This window comes from Nothoprocta perdicaria, unplaced genomic scaffold (genome assembly GCF_003342845.1).
Source record: "Nothoprocta perdicaria isolate Ctin4 unplaced genomic scaffold, notPer1 scaffold_20, whole genome shotgun sequence".
Taxonomy (NCBI): Eukaryota; Metazoa; Chordata; class Aves; order Tinamiformes; family Tinamidae; genus Nothoprocta; species Nothoprocta perdicaria.
This window is the reverse complement of record NW_020455205.1, coordinates 413,956-439,486: the sequence shown is the minus strand read 5'-3', so window position 1 is coordinate 439,486 and position 25,531 is coordinate 413,956. Positions and strand designations below refer to the sequence as shown.

General features: G+C 38.4%; 1 protein-coding gene across 1 annotated transcript in view; it reads left to right on the top strand.

Moving 5' to 3' along the window:
- Window positions 1–25,300, top strand: part of ADGRL4 (adhesion G protein-coupled receptor L4) — a 69,768-nt gene extending 44,468 nt beyond the window's left edge. The window contains exons 8-16 of the mRNA XM_026037955.1: window positions 1,373–1,489; window positions 2,998–3,191; window positions 4,446–4,616; window positions 6,170–6,373; window positions 7,614–7,834; window positions 7,938–8,004; window positions 21,436–21,527; window positions 23,067–23,235; window positions 23,751–25,300. Of these exons, the coding sequence (XP_025893740.1) occupies window positions 1,373–1,489; window positions 2,998–3,191; window positions 4,446–4,616; window positions 6,170–6,373; window positions 7,614–7,834; window positions 7,938–8,004; window positions 21,436–21,527; window positions 23,067–23,235; window positions 23,751–23,813 (1,298 nt within the window). The 3' untranslated portion in view covers window positions 23,814–25,300. The remainder of the gene's footprint in view (window positions 1–1,372; window positions 1,490–2,997; window positions 3,192–4,445; window positions 4,617–6,169; window positions 6,374–7,613; window positions 7,835–7,937; window positions 8,005–21,435; window positions 21,528–23,066; window positions 23,236–23,750) is intronic.
- The last annotated feature ends 231 nt before the right edge of the window (window positions 25,301–25,531 follow it).

The window sequence follows — 25,531 nt, the reverse complement described above, 5'->3', positions numbered from 1 at the left end:
AAGCTGATGGAAAAAATGGGGAATTGTTCCATGTCAGAAATTCTGTAGAAGTGGATTTATTTTAGTTCAGAGTATTTTAGTTCAGAGTGTTACTGGGTTTGCGGCAGATGGGTGGTGAGTGCTCATGGTGGGAATGAGTGCATGGTGGGAAGTGCTCATTGAAAAGCCTCTCCTTCCTCATTGCTCTCTGAAGACGGAGACTATTGTGGATGTGGCCTTAAAAGTGGAGAAGAAAGAGAAATCCTAATGGTGGTAGAGACCTCAGTGAGAAGAGAGATGACTCAAAACCAAAGAAAGAAATCCAATAATGAGAATGGGGAAGAATCTCTGTTTAAAAAAGTTGAGTTTTTTTGATAAGTTTTATTCCAAAAATTTGAACTTCTAATAGTTCTTTTCCAAAATGGCCCCAAACACTACTTTTTTTTTTTTTTTGCACACCATGAACATATTCTCCACAGGGTAAATATGTGTTTTTGTCACATCTGTTTTGTCACGAGGCTTTTGTAATTACCTCTCTCACTGCTTTTTATGGTGCAGGTTCTCAAACCAAAAGCTTTTCAATACTCCAGCTACAAAAACTATTTCTTATGTCCTGAGAAACATTTTCTGACAGCTGGTCTATTGAATAGCTCATATTATTTTTGTGTGCTGTGCTATAAGCAATGCAGATGGTCTAGCTTAGTGATATTCCTCCATCAGTCAAGTTTTAGATTTGTTTGTTGCTGTTTTGTTTAGTTTTTAGAAACAGGCCTGATTGACTTTTTTTGTTCCCATCGTGGGTGACTGAAACTCAGCACTGTAATGAACCAAGTAAAGAGCTCAATGTCTTCTAATGTATTTTTTGTCCTGAGGGGTGATGTTTGCTTGTTTCCTTTTTGACAACACACATCATTATTTCATGGTGCAATATGCATTTGGTAGCATGGATAGATAACTATAAAATATACACTTTTCAAAAATTGACTTTTATCAAATGCTACTATTCAGTAGAGAATTTTATCCTTTGCTTTTTATAATTGTGATTTGTGGTCTCTTTCAGAAATGCATTTTTAATAAAGCAATAGCTCTTCCCAAAGTAACCTACATTATTCTTTCCAGTGCCTAATTTAATGCAAGGTAAATAAAAGACTGTATTTTTCATGGAAAGAGTAAAAAGTACCGGAGCAAAATGCATGGATGAAAATAACAAAATCTAGAGGCTTAAGCAAGCATGCTATATTAATAGCATTTTTCTTGAAATATTTGGCACAATGATATATTCTTAAAATTTACAATAATTATGCAATCCAATAGCACATTTATTAACCCAACTGTAAATTATGTTAGATTGTAATGGAGCTGTGATTTGTACAGTATTTTTCTTCTTTTGCAGCACTCAAGRTTTTTGCTTTTGATTCACACCACATGAAGCACATTCACCCTCATGTATACACGGGAGGAGATTATATAAAGATCTCTCCAAAGAAGAAAGAGGAATCTTATTCTAATGGTAAGAAAAAATGATTAGAGTGTAGGGGGGTTAATAAACACCTTGGGTAGACCTCTGCTAGATCTGTACCCACTAGTAAAAATAGAATGTGCAGCCTGCAGTCAGAGAGAGCTGCAGCCCTGCTAACTACAGAGTCAAGGCATTTTTATCACTGTTTCACCTACCCCTTTATTGTCTCAGCACTACTATTTCTATTCTTATATCCAGTGGTGCAGTGAGCCAGAGGTTCAGTGCCTCTGATTTTATGCATTTCTACCTGAATACAGACCTCTTTTTTTTTTTTAATGTGTTGAATGTGTCCTACAGATATTAATATAGCAAAGATTACATCTGCAGACCTAAAACTTGTCCCAGAAAATATCAGTTCTGTTCCTGATGGGTATATGTCTAGTAGCTCTATTACATTAAGTCACTAAAACTGAGAGATAAGCCAGATATAATAGATCTTCTAGACTGACCACGAGGCCCACAGGGATGACCAGATGTGTAAAACAATAAGCTCCCAGCTTCCCATCATCATATGGGTCTCCTACAAAACAAAACCATCAGAACAGGAGGTTCATATTGGGTCATATCTCTGCTGGACCAGTCATCCATAGCAGCTCTGAGGAAAATTCCTGCCAATTGCCCTTTGGGACAAGGAAATAGGATAACTGTGATATTGGTAGATAGAGTAAAAGTTATCTTCATCATGAAATCCCCCTCGTATAAGACTGAGCCATCTCAGACTGGCAACCACCTGTTGTTTGCAGTATAATTCCTTGTTTTCCAAGATGAGAAGTGCCCAGATAAAAATATGGGAAGAACTTTGGGAGGCATCATGGTCTTATCTAAATTACTTTTATCCAGTTCAAACACTGGATACTGGCACCAAGGAGACTTGGCTTTATCCTGTTCTCAGCCATAGACCTTCTCCGTCCCTCTAGACTGGCCCCTTCCTCTCTCTGTGTCACTCTCAATTAACCTTAAACCTTAACCAGTTAAAAAAAAAAAAAAAAAAAAAAAAAAAAAAAAAAAAAAGCATTGCACGTTTTTCAACAGCCCTACATCATCCACTACCTTTGCTTTCTCTCTTCCTGTGTGATTTCCATTCTGGCTCTAGTGTAGTGGAGCTCAAAGCCAGCCGTGTGCTTTAGAGAGGCCAAATATTTACCTCAGGTTTTAACCATTTTAGTTTGAGACCTGGCATGTGCATGTGCAGCCTACTGCAGTACAGCAGCAAGCTTATATTGCTCTAGAAAAAATATGTATGCATATATCTAATTAGAATTTCCGACGTGAACACACATTTTTAATTCTAATAGCAGTTACATTGTTTTAAATAAAGCTATATTTCATTGTCTCTAAAACATTTTTGTAAGTATTCCACAAAGATTCCATCTGTTTTGCATATTTTATGCAATAGCAGTAACAATGTCTATTGTTTATTGTTTCCTTAATGCCTTCAATTTTGTTCTTCTATAAAAAAAACCCCACAAACTACTAAACATGGTCTGTTTGATTGATAGGCACCGTTGCAGTTGTCTTTCTGCGGTATAGCAATATTGGTTCTTTGCTTTCATCGCCTAAAAACCGCTCCTCGAAAGATGGTTCAGAACAGAGACAGACAGTAAGCTCATCAGTTATAGCTGTTGCAATTAGCTCCAATCCACCTACGCTCTATGAGCTTGAAAAAATAACATTTACCTTAAAGTATGTCAAGGTAAGGGTTTTTTTATTATTATTATTATCAACTTCAAATTAAAGAAAGCAGTAGATAATTATTTTGTATGATGTAACCATCCCTGCAGTGTATGATATGTTGAGACAATTCTATTGTTAGCTGATGAGACTTTAATCTAATTAGAGAAAAAAATGACATCCTCAAATGTGGCACCATAAATGCAAAGTACTGAACACGATACTGCTGAAAAGCGCTACTAGACTAAAGCAAGGGCAACAATTATGCTTTTCCTGAGGTGCTGTATGAATAAAATGCTACTTGAATCAGAGAATATTCCAGTATCCTGACTATTTTGTATTTAGGTGGGTTTTCAAATGCTTTATCAGATGCTTAAAAGTATTTACCTAAAAGGATGAAAAAAGGTTTCAAGTTGCATAATATCTGCAGCAAATAAGTAACAGCAGAACTTATAAGAGCTTTGTTATTTCTGAAATTTGTACTGAAGGCTTTACTTCCAGTGTACAAAATAGATTTTTCTTGCTTCACTTGCATGTGAAGAAACATGTTACATGGCACAAAGTCCTGATCTGAAACATCCACAAGGTGATTTTGTTTATGGAAGTGGGAAGGAGAGGACATGTTGGKGAATGTGTTAACCTTGGTTATCCCACTTTTAAATTTGCCACATCTTGTAATATTGGAGATAGAGATCACCTTTATCTATATTTGGATATATGTATGCTATATCTAATACAGCAGGGACCTGATCTCTGAGTAATGTTTGTCAGTAATAAATAATATTAATGGACTTATCATTGTGCTCTTTGCACCTGATGTACCAGGTGTGGTATGACGCTGGCTTTCTCCTAGATTATTTCATACTATGCACAGGATGTYTTAATTTTTGAATCCTTCAGTTGGAAGGGACTTTGAGCAGGGTAGGCAATGTGGCTRTAACCTTGAGGTTTAGTCAATTTTCAGCAGGTGCATGGGTGTATATAAAACAATGTTTTCAGTAGCTAAAAAATTCCAACTTTTGTGACTGCCAGAAGGGTTCAGTAATCCGATTAGCCTGCATGTTCAGTTGGATGTTAGCTATGTGAATAAAGTTTTCAATCCTGAGCCATGTTTTAATTGCTTGGAATAGGCCTTGCAGAATGTGCTCTTTGTTTCTCAGCCTTCCAATGGAAACATGCAATTTTTAATGAATTGTTCTGGCTAGTGTAAGAAAGGTCTCTAGATGGGAAATATCCTGCCTTTTGCCATCGGTAAAACATCTTGTTTTTGTTCCAGACTGCAGATAAAGATATTAAATGTGCATTTTGGAACTACTCAGCAGACACAATGAGTGGCAACTGGGCTACAGAAGGCTGCGAGCTGACACATTCCAACACCACTCACATCTCATGCAAATGCAATCATCTGACTCATTTTGCAGTTTTGATGTCCTCAGGTGGCTCTGTTGTAAGTGCTATTTTAATTTAGTGTTTTACTTTCTTCCATCTTCATTACTTGTGTTTTTATTTCAGTGCAGCTGATATACCTTTCCCCTATTGGTTGTGTCTTTCTTATGAGGCAAACATACAATTTATTGTGCACAGGGCAAAAAAATTCCTCCCATATGTGTTTGAATATCCTTATGTCCTTTCTGCAGTATTACAGAGCAGTGATGCAGCAAARGATCTTGTTCCAAATACACAGTCTGTTGTACTTATTTTTGGTGCATTGCTTTTAATTTTAAATTCCACTTTAAGACTACCATGGGATTTAATTGGCATTCGCTGGTGGTCAGCAACCATATGGCCCTGAATTTCTCTCTCGCAAAACTTTGTCACCCATTTGTCTTACCTTGGCATCCAAAAATCCCCTTAAATTTTCTCCTGAGGGTTTGCACTAGCAGTATCAGAAAAGCATATAGCAACATAAGCAGAACAGCGTTTATGAGCATTAAAGCACAGACCCTCACGCCCGCYGCAGAACCGTGAAAATAACCACTCAGTTCCTCTGTCCTACACTAAGAGGCCCCATAGCTTGCCAGGATCGGTGTGGGGACCTGCAGGAGCCGGGATTCTGCCTCAGGAGGCAGCTATTTAAGGTATCAGAATTGACAGCAAGCCAAATATTAGCATGAATATATCATATTGAGACAGTGCTGCCACACTGTGCATTTCATGCTGGTAGAGGCTGTTTCCTGCTTGCTAAATAGCATCCTATGTCTTTGGTTCAGATTTAAGACTTTTGTAGGTATTTATGCTTTTTTTTCCTATTTTTTTCTCTTTTTTAACAGGAGGAGGAGAGCAGGATAATCTCTGCTACTTTATTTAAAGGAAAAAAAAATGCTTAGATGCATTTTAGGGTCAGTTGAATCCTGCCCTTATGCTGATGTGTAGTCACGTATTTCAGAGATTCTCTTTGAGAATACCAAGCAGCAAATGTAGCTGTGCTCCTGCACAGAAAATACRCATACTCACTCATTAAAAATAGACTGTTTTTTAGAGAAGGTTCATGTTACTTATCTGGAACTAGCATTTGTTTGAAGGGATTGGTGTTTCAGTGTCTTGTTTTGATCATGCAGCAAATTCGCTAAGACGGTTATTCAATTTAGCTTATCTAAGTCAGTGCTGTGATATCTCCTTTCATATTAGAAAATGTTCGTGTCAGATTAATATATGTCCTACTGCCACTGTATTTGTCATTCACTAAAATGATCTGATTTTTGTAAAATCATGTTAGGAGATATTAATGTTAACACAAAGTTGTGCTAAGAAATAACACATCACAAAATACAGGAGCAGTAATTTATACAGTTCATTTCTAATTTCCCCTAGAATTATATTTCTCTCACAAAAAACAATACTTTTTAGATTATCCAAAGTGTACATTTGCACTGAAACTCTGCAAACAGTTTTGATTAATATATTGAACAAAAGAAGAAAAGAACTGTATTATAAAATGAAGTCTTTCTTGAGAAGGTACAGAGTTATTCTTTTAAATATTATATTATAATTTTCCCCCAGGGTGTTACAAATTATAACATTCTTACAAGAATCACTCAGCTAGGAATAATTATTTCGTTGATTTGCCTCTCCATGTGCATTTTTACATTCTGGTTCTTCAGTGAAATTCAAAGCACTAGAACGACAATTCACAAAAACCTCTGCTGCAGCCTTTTCCTGGCGGAACTTATTTTTCTGGTTGGAATTAATATGAACAATAATAAGGTGGGTAGATTTTACTTGTTGCCTCTTGATTTTGTGCAGTAAAGTAAATAGCATAAGATACCCTATTCTATCTCTCTGCAGTATTTCCTAGTGTCAGTATGAATATTGTAGTGACACTGACTTCCTTGTCTAGTAATGGGAAACCTAAAATGGACAACAGAGCTTGCTGTATTTACGTATGGGGGGGGGGGCATCTTCCTCACTGATCCAAACTGACTCTGCCCCATTGATTTCAATTGAGCTTTGTCACTTTTACTGACTGTTGTCTCAATGTGTTTGACGTTTTCACTTCTTTGCATGTTGCAGAATTTGGTTCTACGGATGATGATTTCCTTAAAAAGTCAAGAATTACACTGGAAGGTCTTTCAGTTCTAAGTCTGAGGTCTTAATCTCCTCCTGTCACTCTTTACACAATTAAGACTCTCAAGTCTTGCATGTCATAAAAATTATAGTCCACSAAGATACATTCTGCCTAACTAAATTGAAATTCTAGTTTTGGAGGAACATGGTGTTCTTCAGATTTTGCACTAAGCTAAAGCTTAACATTTCTGTGTACTTCACCAAATATGACTAAATCTAKGAAGGGGTCAAAGTAATCTCGTTATACCTCTAACTGTTGTGAGAAAACTTCATTAATCAATATCTATGAAAAACCTGCCCCTTCTGTGGAGAAACATAATACAGAATTCAATGTTATGTTTCAGATCAGTTTTAGGAAATTAAATTATACATATATTATCAAAAAGCTACTCTAAATGGCCGAATAGAGTTGCAAGTTACTTGAAAAAAAAGTATGAGGTGCAATCCCTGAGACAGCACGCCAGTATTGATTAAATACGGAATGTAATTTTACAAATATTTTATAGTAAAAAAGCTCCTTTAGAAATGATTACTTGCTCTCCCATTTCATATTGCTATAAAAATCATAAAAACACGCCTTCTTTAAGTCAGCAAAGTCTATAGCTATAACTAGGGGATCAACACTGACAGCAGATTTAGGTTAACTGGGGAGATAGACACCAATATGTGTCCTGATTTTAAAAGCTGAATTTGTTTATTTTGCCAGTTGCTACATAAAACATTAATGAAGAAGGGTGCTTAAGTATATAGGCCAAACAGTGCCAAGCAGCCTGATGTCTGGTCTGCTGGACCATCACTAGATTGCTTTGCATACCCTATAATCTTAATAGAGAGATATTAATAGAATTATGACTCTTGCTTTCTCTGATTGACTTTCTAGCTCTTCTGTTCAATCACTGCTGGGTTACTCCATTATTTCCTTCTAGCTGCTTTTGCGTGGATGTKCATCGAAGGCATTCATCTCTACCTTATAGTTGTGGGAGTCATCTACAACAAGGGATTTTTACACAAGAATTTCTATGTCTTTGGCTATGTCAGTCCAGCTGTGGTAGTTGGAATTTCTGCTGCATTAGGATACAAATATTATGGCACTACAGAAGTGTAAGTTGCTGTTTCTGTGTTCAAATCGGGTGTATATATAAGGATGCAGTAGTCACAGCAGTCTAGCGTTATTTCAAGACATTTTCTGCTGTTTACTTTTCAGATGTTGGCTCAGCACAAAGAATAACTTTATATGGAGTTTTATAGGACCAGCATGCCTAATAATTCTTGTAAGTATAATTTTCCTTTTTTATTGTAGTACATAAAACCGATAATAAAAGGTGTTTAATAATCACCCACCCATTGCCAGCATAGCTGTGAGCGCTAATTATAGGGCAGAATTGGCTAATTTAGACCCTTTTATAGTGTCTCTAAATTATTTATATGCTGTACATCTAAATACTTCACTAGCCTGAGAAATGAAGGTTTGACAAAAAAAACTCTGTCAGATCAGAGCTCTTTTCTTGYTTGCTTGCTTTTAACCCCATGGTTTGCGAAATTTTTGAGAAGCATTTTTCGTTTTTAAGAAGTAGCATCTTCGTATGTCATTGGCATCTCAGCATGGCTCAGCAGGAGGTGCACACAGACACTATCCTAGCAGACAGATAATCTGGTCTTTCAGATGTTGTGTGACTTAATCTCTTATCAGTGATCGGTCATCTTTGTAAGATTAGACTGTCATCTTTATGGTTTTATCATTCTTGTGTACCCTGTCATCATCAAAGCTATTTTGAACTAAATTGCGACGTCAGAGAAAAGAACCCGCTATTTCACATGGGCAGACAAGTCAAGTATTGATAGCCCTATTTTAGCTGTGAAGAGGGCCTTTTTAATTCTTATTGGAAGTGGTTTCAAACCTGCAAATTTGGCAGGTATTATATGTTCCTTTCTAAATCAAGACATTTTTGGTGCCTCAAGAGCATTTCTAAGTGCTGTAAAGTTTAACAAACCATTCCAACTGCAACAGGCATTATTGTGTGTGATGAGGTTGACAGTGATCTGGCAATAGCTGGAGCGAGCAGGGGAGGAAGGTGTGATGGGGAGACCTCGTGACGTCTCTGGCCAAGTCCGTTATAACCCTTTCTTGCTATTTTAGCTATTTGCCGTTTCAAAGTTGAATAAGCATCAGGTTTAATTTTGTTCCAATTCTACTCCAAATTCCTRCTGTCGATGGGGCAGCCTCCTGCCTCTCACCTCAGCCTAGCCAACCTCAAGTGAGGCAACCGGCAGCCACCTCCACCGGCTCCCTGGTGGAGAAACTTGGTGAAAATAARTATTGAGATTTTAGGAGATGAAGTTGGTACTAAATGTCTCCTCTGCAGAAGGCATGTTGGAGACATTAATTCTGTTGTCCAGCCTTCCTATTTAGTGTATTAGATGAGTAATATAACAAACTTTATTCTCTTTCTWAGGCAGTGTTAATCAGGAAGATTTTTTTTCATTACACAAACCTACCTCTTTCCAAGATTCCTTTTCATTACAGAAATCTACCTCTTTCTAAGATTTCCACTCTACACATAGCTATCTGAAGGAAAAAAAAATCCTGATTAGGCACTCTGGAAAGGAAATGCCATTTTTGCTTTGGGATTACCAAATGATCGAGCACTGCCACCCTCATATAMTAGACCATAAACTCTGGCAACTTCAAGCTTGCCTTTAATCCTGAGCTTCATATATGAACACCATTGAGCTTAAGTGTTTTCCAAGATAGCTCTGAGTGTCTGAATACCAAATCGCTGGAGAGCAGCTCACCACAAAACTGATTCTTGCACAAAACAAACAAACAAACAAAAAAAAACCCCTCATTGTCATCACAAAAGCCCATATACTCAAATGGTGCTTTCAGTTTATGTGAATGGGGCCCTGGTAGGCTTGTAGTTTAGACTATATTGTAATATGCCTGTGAGACAACACGTAAATGATTAAGAGAACAGGTTCTGTACCRATGGATTCTCTGCCTCTAAGCACACTGTTTCAAACACATCCTTGGGCTTTAAATCTGCAGTAATAATGGTGAAGCACAAGGAGCTCAAGTGTTTATCAGGAGAACAAACTAAGTTCGCTGATTGCCTAAGGGGTAACACTACTTCTGAGGGTGTGTGCTTATTAATATTAAGGTTCTATTAGAATTCTTAGGAGTAAAACAGTGGTCTTATTGATCCCATCTAAAAATTATTATTATTATTAGATTGGTGACTGTACATGAAAAGGAGTGGGTCAGAAGCTCTTTAGATTGAGTTAGCAAAGAAAAGGCATTTTAAACCTTTGTAAAGCAAGCTGCAAGCTAAAGATAATTTCCACAACTTATTTCCTCCTCCTAATACTTGTAATCTTTAGAACCACAACCATTTTAGCTAAAACTATGCAGTAGATTAGATCAAAGCATACAAGTATGGAGAAATTATTTATAACAAGTATTTAAACTTTTTAATAGAAAAGTGAGTTTAGCATAGGCTTTAAGGGACAAACATTCATACATACTGCAAGCCTTGCCTGATTGAGACAAATACAAACATAAGCTCCAGAGATAAAAGGTATGAAAATGAAAAAAAMAATCCCTAGAACATTTGCTTTTCTTTTGTAATACACTCTCACAATAATAATCGCTCTGTAATAGCAAATGTGTAGGATGGAAATAACCATTTGTGTGCAGGGTAGTGCAGCTGTGGTTTTGATGAGTGTGTAATGCTGGGCAAGCACCAGCTCCTTCCTGCCGCCCSGACCTCCTGCCTGTGCACACAGAGGCCACACACCTATATGGGCCCTGTATGGGCCCGATTCTGCCCTGCTGAAGTTGGTGGAAACAGTGTTTTGAGTTCAATGAACACAGGATAAATCCCTTCGCCCATACCTAYGGTGAAGGACACCCACAGGATAGGTAGGTGCCCAACTGGACATCTATAAAACTATCAGCAACATACTAACCCAAAGTCTACAAGCCACTGAAAGGATAATTCCGAGGAGGATCCCTGCTATGCCAAGTGCACCCACAGAGCATCCTTTAACACATTGCTCTCCCAGGACCTTCACTTATTAAGTCTGTTTAGTTAAGCTTTGTGGAGTAAGTTCAAAGGGRACAAGTATAACATGATTTGTGCCTTTACATTGTTGATAGACATTTGACTATTCTCCCCACTGTCACTGCTACTGTGGAACTGGTGTACGCTCTGCGAGGATCCAGGCCTTGGAAATGTGACACGTTCAACGTTAGCAGGTGCAAATTGTGGTTTAACAGTGTAACGGTAGCATTTATTGAGACCACCTTTGTAATAGCAAAATATAGACTTGCTCTTTGACACTGGAACATTTCCAAAATTGCACACCATCCAAATAATCCTCTCTGTGCCTTTTATCCAAACCCCTCAGCACTGTGCAGTGAGGAGATTGCCACTGTATCCTCTTCTTTGTTTTACTCCTCTAATACGTGTTTCCAGGGTCCTTGAAGGTGTCTGGCTTGGATTCAGGCTCTAGTTTCTTGAAACAATTGGTAATTGTAGTGTTTGCAACTRCAGAAATGGCTTATAAATGGACCCTGCAATTTGCAGAGTATGCTTGTAAACTTGACTTGGAAAAGCCAAGAATAGTTCTTGGGAGAGGTGTCCTTAGAAAAGCCCAGCTCTTTTTGTTAAGCTTTCCTTTATGGGAATGTAATGAATAATCAACTGTAAAGCAAAAAATATTCTAAGAATTACAGTGATTGATTAACCATACTGTTTTGAACTTCCCATGTACAAATGAATGGGTGAATGAATAATATATACAGATTGCCGGTGCACAATACAAAAAAAGTGACATATGATTGATGAAAGCAGGCTAAGAGTAGAGTAATGCTTTTCATTAAGGAACTGCCTGCATATTCATTAGAGCTAGTCGATTACTTAAAAAATATATTCATCAGATAATTTATTTGATGAATTTTACCATTATTTGTCAAATAATTTATTCAACAAAAAGGTAAAATTAATGGAATGGTGMATTCATCAAATCTTATTGGACAGCTCTAATACTTACTCTGTTCTGTACATTTAGGTCGATTCAGGATTAGTAATAATGCCGCAATCAATGCGGAAAAAATTTCCAGGCAAATCCATTACTCTGCTTTTTTCTCATATACGCTCAAATTTCATGTACTTAATGCTCTAATCTAGGCCATTCAGAACGAACATCTTTCTTGTAAAAAAGTAAATATGCAAAGAATTTGAGGAAAAGTTTTACACTTCTCCCGACTTCAATACTGAGMGTGATGTAATTGTCCATTGCTCCCATTTAAACAAACTAAAAAGTAAAAAGGCAGCCCCTGTGAGTAAAGTCACACCACACTGCTGTAACGAGGTGCGCTGTCTCTGAGGGCTTGTTCACATCAGTACTGCTATTCTTCGGCACAGAAGTTCATGTTCATTGCTCTTGCTTTCTAAGGGGTTCTACTGGAAAAGTCCCTTGACCTCTAGTTTCTGTCATAATGAACTTTACCGTCATCGCACACTTCTTTTTAGCCTTTGGGAAGTTCTTTTTTCCTTTTCAACAGGCTATTTGTGGTAAATATCCAGTTTATGTTTCTCAGACACTGTGCAAAGTAGACTGTGCTGTTTAGAGTGCATTTTTCAGAAAATAAGCTAGTTTAACAATTTTTTTACATCGACTCTTGTTCCACAGTCTGCTTGTCTAGTGRAAATAAATTTCCTGCAGGGACAGCAATAGCTTTATTTTTCTTTATGAAAGAATAATAGTCCCCATTTCATTAGCCCCTCTGTGGCTTTAGTTAAAGGTGTCTCCATTGCTTTGTTTTTGTCATTATGGAGAAGGTGGAAATAATTAATTACATAGTGACAGTTAAAGACTGAGTCTGCAACTTTGCTTGAAACAGATTAGTTGAAAATGCAATGTTGTTCAGCAACCCACAGGACCTGCTGAGCTAAATAATCACTGAGTTTGAAAGTACTAGCCCCATTTTGTGGACAAAATCAGCTTTAACCTCCAAGCCAGAGTTTCCATGCTGCTATATCAATGAATGTGGTTTCTCAGCAAGAACAGTATTTTGATGTGAAAGTAAGGTTTTTCCATCCTTCCCTCTGCTCTTGAAAACTGTCGTTAATTCCCCTGTTTCAATGTCCYTGGAAATATTTAGAAAAGGAGGCCATTAGTCTACCAAATGGAAATCACCTGCTTTTAAATTATCACACAGGAACAAATAGAAGCAACATAAGGTCAAAAATCCTTGTAAAGATAAAATCCAACAACTAAAGTAGTAGTGTCATAGAAAAAAAACATGTGCTTTCCTCTTCTACACCAGCACTCCCTCAGATTCACTGAAAGGACATTAGGCTTAAGGGACAAATATCCAAATGTCCTCCAACGTCAAGGGTGAGGCGAGCAGAGAGAGGAGGTGAGGGACAGAGCGGCTGCTGAAGGGAAGGTGCAGGGCACACGCAGGTGCCAGCTGCCTCTGCAGACTTCTGGGATGTCCCAGCTCAGATGAGGTCAATGTCTCAGTCACACTTCTTCTCTAATGAAATTTTAGTGGATCCATGTGTGTTCAGCCACAGTGGCTTTTTTTCCCCTCTCTTTCCAGGAAAGCCATAACTATCTGAATGAGTCATCCTCATTTTTATTACTTCATATGCTCTTGATGATTTGTTACTTGATTGCCTACCATGAATACCTTCTCTGTATGTTACTATGATTGCCTACTATGAATACCTTCACTATAAACACTTACCTTTACTCTAAATTGTTCACTGAAAGGAATCTATAGATTTGCTTTGGACAGTTAATATGCTGCTGATGAATGATGAATGCATTTTCTATGTCAAATACACATTTTCTTCCACTCTTCTACTGCTCCTTTGATTCATCTCTTGCAGATATTTAGGGAAGTAAGGTTATATTTGCAGTAGTGATTGCATGTGAATACTCTCTTTGGAAATGTTCCTTAGTCTTTAAAGAGCTTTGCGTGGCCTTTGGAGCATGATCTGAAGCCGCACTGTGTTATCTTGTGATGAGGCCCACAGCAGAATCATTCATACTTCTGACAAGCAATGGCCAAACGCTCAGACACGTTACCTGCAGGTCTGATGATCTGTGGAAGGAACGGGCAGCTCTCTGCCATCTGTTCACACCTCCAAGCTGGCAAATACAACCTGTTGCCAGCCCAACATCTTAGCAGTTGTGCTGTGGGTGCTCCCTCCCTTCTGTTAGCTTGGGAGAGCTATTCTTCTATCAGAGAATAGTCACTGAGGCTAGTTCCCCTAGGAGGTAATATACAACTGTTTTACTCCTCTTCACCAGGTGAAGATACCTTGCAAAGAAACCTTAGGAGAGGCCTAGCATTTCATAGGTACCTAGAAGAGGTGAATCACACAGCCTGATTGATGTCATAACTATCTCCCAGGCTAAATACACCTTCTCAAAAGCTTCTTAAAAAAGAATTAATTAATTATATCTAGTAATTACTCTGTGAGCAAGATTGACCCCAGTCAGTCCACTGCATACAGTTGGGCTAAAGTTCATGACCAGAATCAGATACAAATCTCCATTGGCTCCTCCTTCTTGCCCCTCGCTGCAGAGCTGAGGTTAAACAAACACAGATTCACCTATATATATTTAACTTGGCAACACAGTGAGAAATAGGAATGAATCCAGAATGACTGAGCAGCTGTTTTCTTCAATGAAAAATATGGAAACTCCTTTTATTTATTTATTTATAGCTTCCTATAAATGTTCTAAAATATAAAGAAAACTGCCTAGTTATTAAATTGAGTCTAAATCGATAGCTTTAGGTATTTAAAAGAAAAACTTTGAAATATTCATGTATTCACGTATAAAGAATAGCTCTATGTGAAAAATATGTATTTCCTGAGACAGGGTCTGAAATAAACTCATTTAGCTATGTTTTCACTTTTAAACCAGTGAAATTATTGAAATCATAGAATCATAAAAACCTAATCCTGTATTATTGAAAATGCTTCCCCAGAAACAGCCTAAAGGGTTTTTAAAATGTTTTTGTAATGTTTTCCACTCCTAGATGGGACTGCTGTTGTATACCTAAGCATTYGAGAAGGTTTATTCACTGGGGACATGAAAATGAGGCAAATCAGTCAGGAGACAAACCCAGACTGTTTGACTGCCAGCTTGTGTCCAATCTCATGCAATTAATATGGCATATATTTTCATTTTAAAGCTTAAACTGTTGTATTCTTAATAGCTTAGCTGCGTTCTCCCCTGACTGAAATAACGATGACCACCGAATGCTGTCACTTTGCCCTGCCACGAGGCAGCCCGGCAGACAGKCAGAAAGCTCTTGCTCTCCGTGGCAGAATCCAGACCATCACAAGCTCATTAATTCAAACGCTCATAATGAGGGTCATTGTAAAGACTGATACTGATACAGCCGCTCTGATCTTCAGACATTTTTTGAAAGAGCCAAATTCAATATGATATATGTAAAAAATTCAAGTATATGCCTAAGAGAGCAGCAGGAGAAATTTTCTCATTCTTTTTTGTGAGATCTGACATCAGCATATAGATGGTTTCATCAATTATTGAGACAGAGACCAAGAAAGGAAAAGGGAATGATGTGGGGGCTTCATTTTTGAAGTCTAAATGTAAAGTGCTCTGACTGAATCAGAACTGGTAATGTCTGAACCTTCAGAATTAGCCGCTTCTTTCTCGTACTCGCAGTTCTTTGTAACACTAGAGAGCCTTAAAAGGCTCATGTTTAAAGAGTTTTAATAACTTTTGAAAACCTAGAGTGTATCTTTTACACAAGAATATTATATGTGAAATTACCAATTCCTTTTTCATTCTATAAATACATGTATACTTGAAATAGCCTCAAAAAAACCCGTTTCACATTGAACAATTAGTTCACAGTTCAAAAGGGAATTATGTTTAGATAGTCCGGCCTGAGAAACTCAGGGGTGTGGGAGATCTAGGTCTCCCTGCCCAGTGAATATTTAGTTATTTATACAGAATGGATCAGATCCAGCAGGGCTGCATGGTGAAGAGCTGGTACAGGAGCTGCAGAAATGAAGGGCCGTGTCCTAGCAGCAGAGAAGTGTCCCCATGCCTCCAACCATGTGGGATCTACACTGTCCAGAAGAGAGTGTCCTTCCTTCCTTTAGCCAGAAAAACTGTCAGAAAGCATTTCCCAGTGAAAGGTTAAGCTAAAACACTGAATGTTCAATGAATGTTCAATTCTGATGTACTGGTATTTTTCAACAGAATAATGTTTAGACAACGTTTTCTTGAGCACCTCTTGTCCTTGTCTGTTTAATTTTGCCAAATGTCCAAGTGCTAATTGAACTCACACTATGAAAAATGGATCATTCAAATGCTCTTGTGTGTCACATTAAAAAAAAAAAAAGGAAAAAAGAAAAGGGGAAGGGAAAGAAAGGTTTTTCAGTTGCAAAATTTGACAGCTGTCAACTACTTTGATGGAGTAAAATGATGATATATCACTTCACTTAGTATCTTACAGTTTAATTGTAATTAATTATGATAGAAACTACAACTCTTCAACATGAGTGCAAATATTTTTACTTGCAGGTAGATATTTTGCATGCCTTATAAAATTGTGTGTATTTCATACCATTCAGTGCTCAACTAAAAATAACTATCATTCTGTACCTACACAGAAATTGTTTCATGCAGTGTGAAGCACTCATATTTACTTGAGGATAGAACATTAAGTTATTCTAGCAGTATGTAAAATACGTACATTTTAACAGTGAAATTAAGGACCTATTTAAAATTTAGCAGTTGCTAAGCAATGTGCTATTAGCAGAACTCCAACAGCTTGAAACATTTAGCATTTTAGGACCTACGTGCTCTTTTTTGTTATTACTGAGTTTACAAAATACAGTTAGTGATCAACAAGGAAGTTCATAACTTGTTTGGACAATAGATGAGACTTTTTCTGGATATTCATCTTAGCAAAAAGCACCTAGGAAATACTGTTATGGATTGGTATGGATAGAGCTCTATAATTTCCTTCTAAAAACTGTGGGTGAAGTTCTACTGTGAGAGTCCCAGCACAGTTAGGAGCAGGAAAGCCACAACAAAGGTATCTCCACCCATGCCAGTGCCTGGAGGAGAGCCCGCACTGGCAGTCTTGCTCTGCTCAGCAGCCTTGGGTAACCCATACAGGGAGGAAGATCTCAACATCTGGGTTTACAGGGCAGATTTATGCTACCACTGCACGAAGGATTTCCCAAACTGCCCTGGAATGTACGTGTGTTGGGCTGAGCAGAGCTGCCCATGCTAATTCCTTTGGCAAAGCTTTCTTACCCTTGACAAGGTTTCTAGGTAAGCACCAAGAAGTTCCTGTGAACTAATTATCTTACGGACAAGAGGAAATTATCTAGACCAGTGCGGACTTATGGCTGTGGGCCAGATATGACCCTAGGATTTCAACCTTTCCCAGGAGCTTTGTCTGTGCCACCAAGGGCACAGCCATAAACACAGGAACTGTACTGTGGAAATCCCTGAAATACAACTTCAGGGGAATTGGCCTGTCCTCTTCTACCTTGGCATACATCCATGAAACATGTTTAGCAAATGCTAATCTGGAAAGTGAAACCCATGACGGTGTTTGCTCTTGCCTGTGAATCTTTGGAGACTCTTACTCTGAGTAAGCCAGTGTCTCAGTGGGGCTGGAATTACTCCAAAGTCCTAAATGCTCCTGGTCCTTCATACAGATGATCTCCCAAAGAGAGATGGCCAGACATCTACCATCTGCCCAGTAAGGTCAGTCAAGCAAAACCTAGAATGTTGATTTCATTGAAACCTAATAATGACATTTACACAAGATCTATTTTACTTAAACATGCTTTTACTTTCCTATCATTTGCTCATAAATATACCAAAACATTGTGAGAATTTAGGAAAGCCAAAAATACTTTTACAAATATCTTTAAGGAGAAGTGATTCCCTGAAGACACTATGAATGGAGGCTGTTCCTATATCAGCCCTTGTCTTTGATTAACCACTTAAAGGAATAGAGTAATTATTAAAATTAGTCCGGTAGTGCACCTGAGCACTCTGAGCGAAACCTGACTGCTGCGRAAATCTCAAGGGGGCTGAGGCCCCCCCACAGCACCTCACAGAATTAGCTTGGAATGAGAAAATCAGAGGTTTACTTTGTGAAATGATGAGAACTGAGTTTACTGCTTATCGAGCAGCAGTTTGAAGTCGTTCATTCAAAGAAGGAAAAAGGAGGAGGATTCAGTTCTGGGCTTGGAATCAGTGCAATTCCCCTATTTGACTTCTAGACTTCCTCCTCTCAGGACATGCAGCAGCTTCTCTAGCTGCTCAGCCATGAAATAACCCTGCAAGCAAAGGCTCGAGACCTCTCTGTGTCTTGCYGTAACATCATTATTCACTTGATGAAACGGTGGCCGTTCCACAACATCTCCTGCCTTGGGTTTGCYCCCAGCTGCCGAGGGGCTCTGCTCATTATACAGGTACCTTCTCCCCGAAGCCGGCGTGTGGCAGCAGCAGTCCCCAGACTGGCTCTCTCCAGGCTCGTGGAGAGCCGGCCCTAAACTTGGTTTCACAGTTGCCTGCACATGTTGCTCTGCTCCAGTTTGCTGCCTGTCTGGAGACTGCTTACCTTATGTTTGTCATGTTGTCCTTACTCACCTTGCCTGTCACCCTAAGGCAGACTTAATTATAATGTCATCAAAGGTTTATTCAACAAGACCTTAAGATTGTGCTTTAATTACCAAGACAAAAACAAAAATTTACAACCAAACTAAGCATAAAACATGTTATTTGGCTGTCGGTTGCAGCTTGAGCCTTTTTAGATATTCCAGKACTCTCATTCAGAACTCTTATAGTATCTTCCAGCTGGGAGATTTGGGATGCAGGATTCCTGGTGGCTGTCTATATTTTACATGCTGTCTATAGCCTGCTACTTCCATTTGAAGCTCAATTTTTTAAGGCTTAACACGCCTTAAGTGGAGATATCCAGGGCAAGACCTGCTTCGACCTCCCTTCCTGTCCGTTTAGATGATGTGTGTGGCCATTTCCCCTCCACTCCTACTCAGTCCAGCTGCCCAATGTGAACGTTTGTGTTCCTTACACCTAGTTGGGGTTTAATACAGGGTGGTAAGCCCAGGATACCTGTTAAATTACCAGCTTTCTCCAAGGAACACGTCTCACAAATTATCAACAATTAGTTTTGTCGACTGGATTGGTCCATGAGTTCTTGTTAGTGTTTTCCCTCAAGTTTTGCTGGATTTTCAGTGTCACAAGACAGTCATAAATATCACAAAAGAAAAAAAAAAAAGGAAAGAAAAAAAAAAGCACACGCACAAAATTGGAGTATTCCAGCTCAAACTGAAAAGAAAGAAAAACATGGTAAATTGCCTAAAAGAGTTTGTTTTGAGAGACTGAACATTGTATAAAGGCAGTCTATGCACTTGACTATAGATATATTTTATTAATGCARTGCCTCAAAATGGGGTAAAAGCCTACTTAAGACTTTAATAAATCTTGGAAATGACGGGGTATTTCAGAAGTTAAGCTCACCCTCATTACCCTGTAACACTACCTGCTGCAAGGCCACCGGAGACGTATCGTGCCGTAATTGTGCTCTGACAGGCGACTCGGCAAGCCCGTGCTAACCTCTCCCGCTCCCTCGATACCTACAGATTACTCCCATTAGAGGGGACTGATGAATGAAAAGATCATCGTTAATGGGTATTACTCTAATGTAGGGGGCCAAATCCCATTATCCTGTACAACTGTTTAAATAGTTTTAGGCCAAGGGAGTTCCGCTGGAAGGCAAAGAAACGGAGACCTCTGCCCCAAGGTCCCAGATGTTCCCGTTCCTGGCGTCTCCTTCAGCCTGTCCTGCTCCTGTTCAATGAATCCCTGTTCAATGAACTGATGATTTTTGTTAGGAGCTGGCAGAGGGAACGGGGGCCACATGGTTTGGGCTGTGATCCTGCGGACAGCCGCTACAGCAGGAGCTGTGGGTGCTCTCCCTGCTCCTGATACTTCGATCRTGTTTCTCCTCACCTTTTGCAGATTATTCTAATAAGTACATGAGGAGGGTTATGCAGATTACAGTGTATGCACTGAGTTATTTGATATATTATTCACCAACAAATATAAGATAAAAAGTAAGTCTGCATATAATTACCTACAACTGCTGACTGACTTATAATTAACTTTGAAAAATTGCTGGTTTAGGAGATATTATAGATTACATTTTTAAATATAAGGAGCTTCAGAATAGCTCTCACGATCAGTACAAGGTATTCAGTGAAGGATTAATTCCCTAAACTACTAATCAGCTCTATCTCCTGTCTTATCAAATTGTAAATACATTATGCTGTATTAAAGCATAAGCATGCAGCTAATTAAAGCAGAGCCTGCATTTAATATCAGATACTCCCCCCGCCAATGTAACAACATAACAGAAATGTTCTAAGGACATACATAACAAATGTTAACAAATCAAAGTGATTTTTTAAGTGGTGCTGCACTTCCGYAGCAGGTTTTTGTTTTCATTTTGGAGGATTGTGGGKKTTTTTTTTAAGAAAAGGGAGGAGGGAGGAAAACCCCACAGTGTTTCTGGAGAAGCAGGCTGCGGAAGACAGGAATTCTACCAGTCTAGAGCTGGAAACCYGCAGGAACCAAGTAAGGGATTACAAGCAAAGGTCTACAAATAGAATTGGAAGACATCCAGCTAGAATTTGGTTCATTTGTTAACGTTTTTAACAGATGCTGATGTTAAATGCTTTAAACTAAAAGAAATTGTAAAAGCAGAAAGCAAACCCATCCTCATTGTATCAGCAATGCAGTAGAAATTTAAGTGAAAGCTCAGTGAAGCCTATCTGAGCAAACAGAGGTTCCGAACCATAGCTGAGCATCATTTGCAAAACTTCTTCCTTCAGCTTTACTTTGCTGTTTCTAACTCAAAGGTAATGGTGCCACTATAAAGTAGGTTAAAAATAAATAAAAAATTCACCCATGAAACATAAAATGTAAGACAGAATACCCAGCAAAAAACTTTTTAACCAAATACATTTTTTTAAATTTTCTTTATGTAAACCTCAAAGTCTTTTGGTACCATTTGAAAGTTCTCTCACCCGAAAGACATCTGAGTACATGATATTATTCAGCAACAGAAGACATATATTTTGTCAAAACCTATGTGATATAATACAAAATTCATGAGGCAGGACTTTTGGCGGGGGGTGTCCTTTTTTCTTTGCCTTTTTTTTCTTTTCTTTTTTTCTTTTTTTTTCTTTTCTTTCCTTTCATTTTCYCTTTTCTTTCCATTTTTTCATTTTCTGTTCTTTTTTTTTCTTTTTTTCTCTTTTATTAAACCTCTCTACTTGGAAAAAAAAATCTCAGCAGGAAATAGAAGAGATTTACCAATAAAATCAATAAACATTTGCAGACTGTTGGTAGTGATACTGTTGAGATAAGGTAGAGTTACAGCCCTGTTTGATCAATGTTTATTACAGGGCTCATATTTTTTTAATAGAAGTGGATCAGAAAGGGTTTTTTTTTTTCCCCTCCCGGCACTGGATTCTCTAGGTTTCATATACACGGAAACCTTATCTGACTTGTTCCATTTAAATGTTATTGAAATTCTAAAGCACTGTATTTTGAACTAAAAAAGACTATCCTTTCTTCATTCCCCTCAGGTTAATTTGCTGGCTTTTGGAGTGATTATTTATAAAGTATTTCGACACACAGCAATGTTAAAACCAGAAGTTAGTTGTTATGAAAATATAAGGTAAGTTTGGTACTTCATACAAACTCTTTTCGAGCCAGATATAAAAGTGATTATTCAAAAATACATATTTTATTTTCTTCTGAAAGATTTGTAGAAGAAGAAAGATGTTTCTGTTCTTCCATTCTCCCTATTAATTTGGGGGTTATATTTTGTAATCTTTATTCCCACTGACAAGGCCTTACGCAGTAGCAGTGGGGCTGGGTGTATCAAGAACACAGACCGTGAGCAGCCCCTTCTCAGCAAGAGGGTAAAGACAGATGAGAAGGTTAAAGAAGTAATTTTCCTTCCTTCCTAAGTACTTCCTGTAGCCTCTATGCAGGCTTGAGAACTTGCGCCTGACCTGGGACCGAAATATTTGCTGTGAAGTAGCAAAGCTTGTAGTTACACTGATAACAGAAATCCAAGTGAGATCTTAGTGATTTGCAGTATTTGTGAACAGTACAGCAGGACTCTGTGGCACTGGGGGGAATGGGGCTCTCCAAGATTTTTACTTTGCATGCTGCTATGATTTTTCCATCAACTCACTCTCTTTAAAACTGATTTATAGGGACCTTGAAAACCGTTTGTGCGGGAAAAGCTGAAGTGTACTACAGGGAACATTGAAAACAACTTACTGTTTGTGTTGCTTAGGAACACTCCTGCAGTTTCAATGCATTGCACTAGATTTATAGTTAGGATTTAGCAATTGTTTGATTGATTACTTTCTCTTATTCCTCACCCTTCGTAGCTTCATGTGGTGAGCTGGTTTTAATGAAGTTGAAAATTATGCATTTTCAGAGGAAAAGTGCTAAAAACGTCTCCTGTTCGAAAGAAGTCCTGCAATGACTGGGCTAAGAATGAATAAGAAAGTAATCAGTGGTTTCATTTCCAAGACAACATGCTGTAATTTGCTCAAGTCTGTAAGCAAGGCTCTTCAGCGGGTTAGGAAGAAAATCATAGCAAATCAGTTCTTACAATTTTAAAGTGTGAATACACTGACCCAGGCAATATCTGAGACTGTTTGTGTTCTAAAAACAAAAGTAATTTTTTAGACAGAACGAAAGAAACAAAGTCGAGTTTTACAATCGGCACTGTCTTCTGCAGTGAACCTGAGAGGCAGCCTGGGAACCCTTTGATGTCATGCACATGTACTGACCTACGAGCATACTGTACATTTTTCTGGGTTATTTTTTGAGGAGGARAAGGGGGAGGAGGAGAAGTRGGGGGAATACTTCATAACAGACATATGTTTTTCCTTGGGGAATTACACTAACAGTAGATTTAAATCAAATCATATGGTGCTGCAGTACACCAGAGAAAACAGAGCTGAAGATTAAAGAAGSCAGTGTTTTAAGGTCCTCCAGTTTTAGTCGGTGCTGTTCTGCGGCGCCGATGTGAGCTGAGCCGTGCCACGGTGTTACAGCACACCCTAAAGCACACGCCACGCATTTCCCAGGCCCTTTGGCTGGTAAAACCTGCCCGGGCAGCATTCAGAGCAGCTCGGGACAGAAAATAGCAGGTCTGTCTGCGAGCTGTTTGCAGTGTTTCCCTCCCGACTAGGTCCTGTGCCCGAGGTGCTCTTGCTCTGCTGTTCCTCCTCGGGGCTACCTGGATCTTCGGGGTCCTCCACGTCGTCCAGGGATCCGTGGTCACCGCGTATCTTTTTACCATCTTCAATGCTTTTCAAGGGATGTTCATCTTCATATTTCTGTGTGTGTTGTCTAGAAAGGTAAGTGTCCCGTTGCTCGTCAGAAATGACTTAGGCAGATGGTCCCACGTAATCACACAAGCAGGTGCCCAGCGCTGGGTCTGAACTGGGAGGCCTGGGGGCAAAAAGTGGTATCAGAGCAAGTGCAGAAATCCCTGCGCCCCTGAGGGCACAGAGAAAAATCTGCTATTGATTTCTGCAGAGACAGAACTTCGGCCCAGATTTTTTAAAGTATTCTTCCATGTTTTAAAAACAATCCATGAAACAGTAAATAATGTTTAAAATAACTGTAAAACCGATTATAGTGTCATTATCCCAATGAAATAATAAAATGGGTGTAATAAAACTTAATTTCAGTCTTTGCAGTTAGAGGCTGGATTCACATTCTTCTGAGACAACATATTCTACAGTAGCCCGTCTTAAAGTCATCCTTACCTTAAAAAATTAAGCATATGGAGTAGCAGAAAATTAATTAACCCATATATAGACCTACTAATACATCTATTTCACGTTTGAATTCAATATTTTTATTTCAGATTCAGGAAGAGTATTGTAGGTTGTTCAAAAATGTTCCTTGCTGTTTCGGCTGCTTAAGATAAACGGAAGAAAAACCTGTATGAGCATCTCAGTGGAAGAAGGGAGCAACCTACACGATGTTGTTGCGTTTATTACAGAAAAATAAGGCATTGTGAAAGTATGAAATGACCCAGTGAGCAGGCATCGCTCGACACTGAATAACTGACTGGTTTTGTACATACATGTGCATTCATGCAGAGCATTTGTATTATGCTGTATACAAACAGTATACAAAATGAACTGGAATATTGGAAAACAAGTAATAATGCAGACCAGGGTAAGGAGTAAATTTCTAAAAGAGTACAAGAATATTCCCGTCTTAGGTTTTGTTTCTAGTATTAGAAATATCTGCAGTCCTTACAAGAGAGATACAAGAATCCAACTGGCAGAGCAGATTTTATGAATTGCTCTGCTGGTTTGAACGAGCCCACTGGTTTTTGTAGTAACAAGCTACATCCATTAAGTTGTATGTGGCCATCTGCAGAGAATGGGTTCCATTACAGAGCCAATAGATAAAGATCTGTTTCATCCCGGTCTTTTGAAAACATTTCTTTTAATTTAAAGTAGATTAAAAATGGAATTTGTTTAATATTATTCTCTTATCACTCCAAAATATATATTTGTATATTAATCAATTCTTTATTTTTATAACTCCTAGGGAACTGTTTAAATCCAAAGAACTGATGGCAGGTTTGATACAAGAATGGTGGGACAGCCATTTTGCAAGTGAAAAGATTACTTTGTGAATACTTTGAAAAAGATCTGGTTCTTATTTAATTGCCAAACAGACTGAGATCTGCTCAACTGGCACTATGATTCTGGAGGCTGTGGGAAGGAGATGCTTTCACAAGTGTTATCATTTGATAGAGATATGTGGAATCCAGATCTTTTAGGATCGATTTGAAGCAAAGCAGTCAACATTATCTCTGTAGAAGAATACTATTGTAAACCTAAAGTGATGTGCTTCCATTTCATGCAAAAATGTCATCACAGCAGTTTTCTATACTTGTAGCATCTGTAGCATCTTGTAGCTGACTCAAGCAGTTGTCCTCTTCCCAGGTTCCTGATTTTGAAACGTTTGCTCCGTGTTTAACCTCAGGAACATATGTAGGACTCATGAAATCAACGGGACTACTTGTGGTGCAAGTTTTACAGGATCGGGGCACAAACRTGTTCCATCAGCAGTTACAGCTTTGCCATCTCATTCACTTTAGAAGTGTGCTGTAACTTCACACTTTTAGCACCTGGCTTATGTGAAGTGCTGAGCAATCCGCAGTCCACGCTGCCTTCTCAGGAGGTGTCTAGGATCTCAGATAAGGGCCGTTTTTTTACCAGTGGGACCCTGTAAATATGTAGTTGTTAATAAATCCCACTGCTGTTTTGCCTGTTGAAATAAAACACTCTGAATTTTATTTATATTAAAGAAAACCTTTTTCTAAGTAATGGTCAAATTTTATCTTTTTTTCCATATACACAAGGCTTTTGTAGTGCAGCGACATGCTTCATTAGGTAGACTCCATGTATCTGTCAAGTTCTGGAAGCCAAAAGTGGATTTTTTTTTTTTTTTTTTTTTGAAAGAAATCATTGCTGTCGGACATCTGAATGTAAAATATGTGAATAAACTGAAATGCTTAGCTTTCACATTTCAACAAGTTTCACTTCATTTAAATAAATACAGTGGTAAATGTTCTCACGGTTATATATTATTTGTCATGAATTATTGGCTATATTTTCTTTGGGA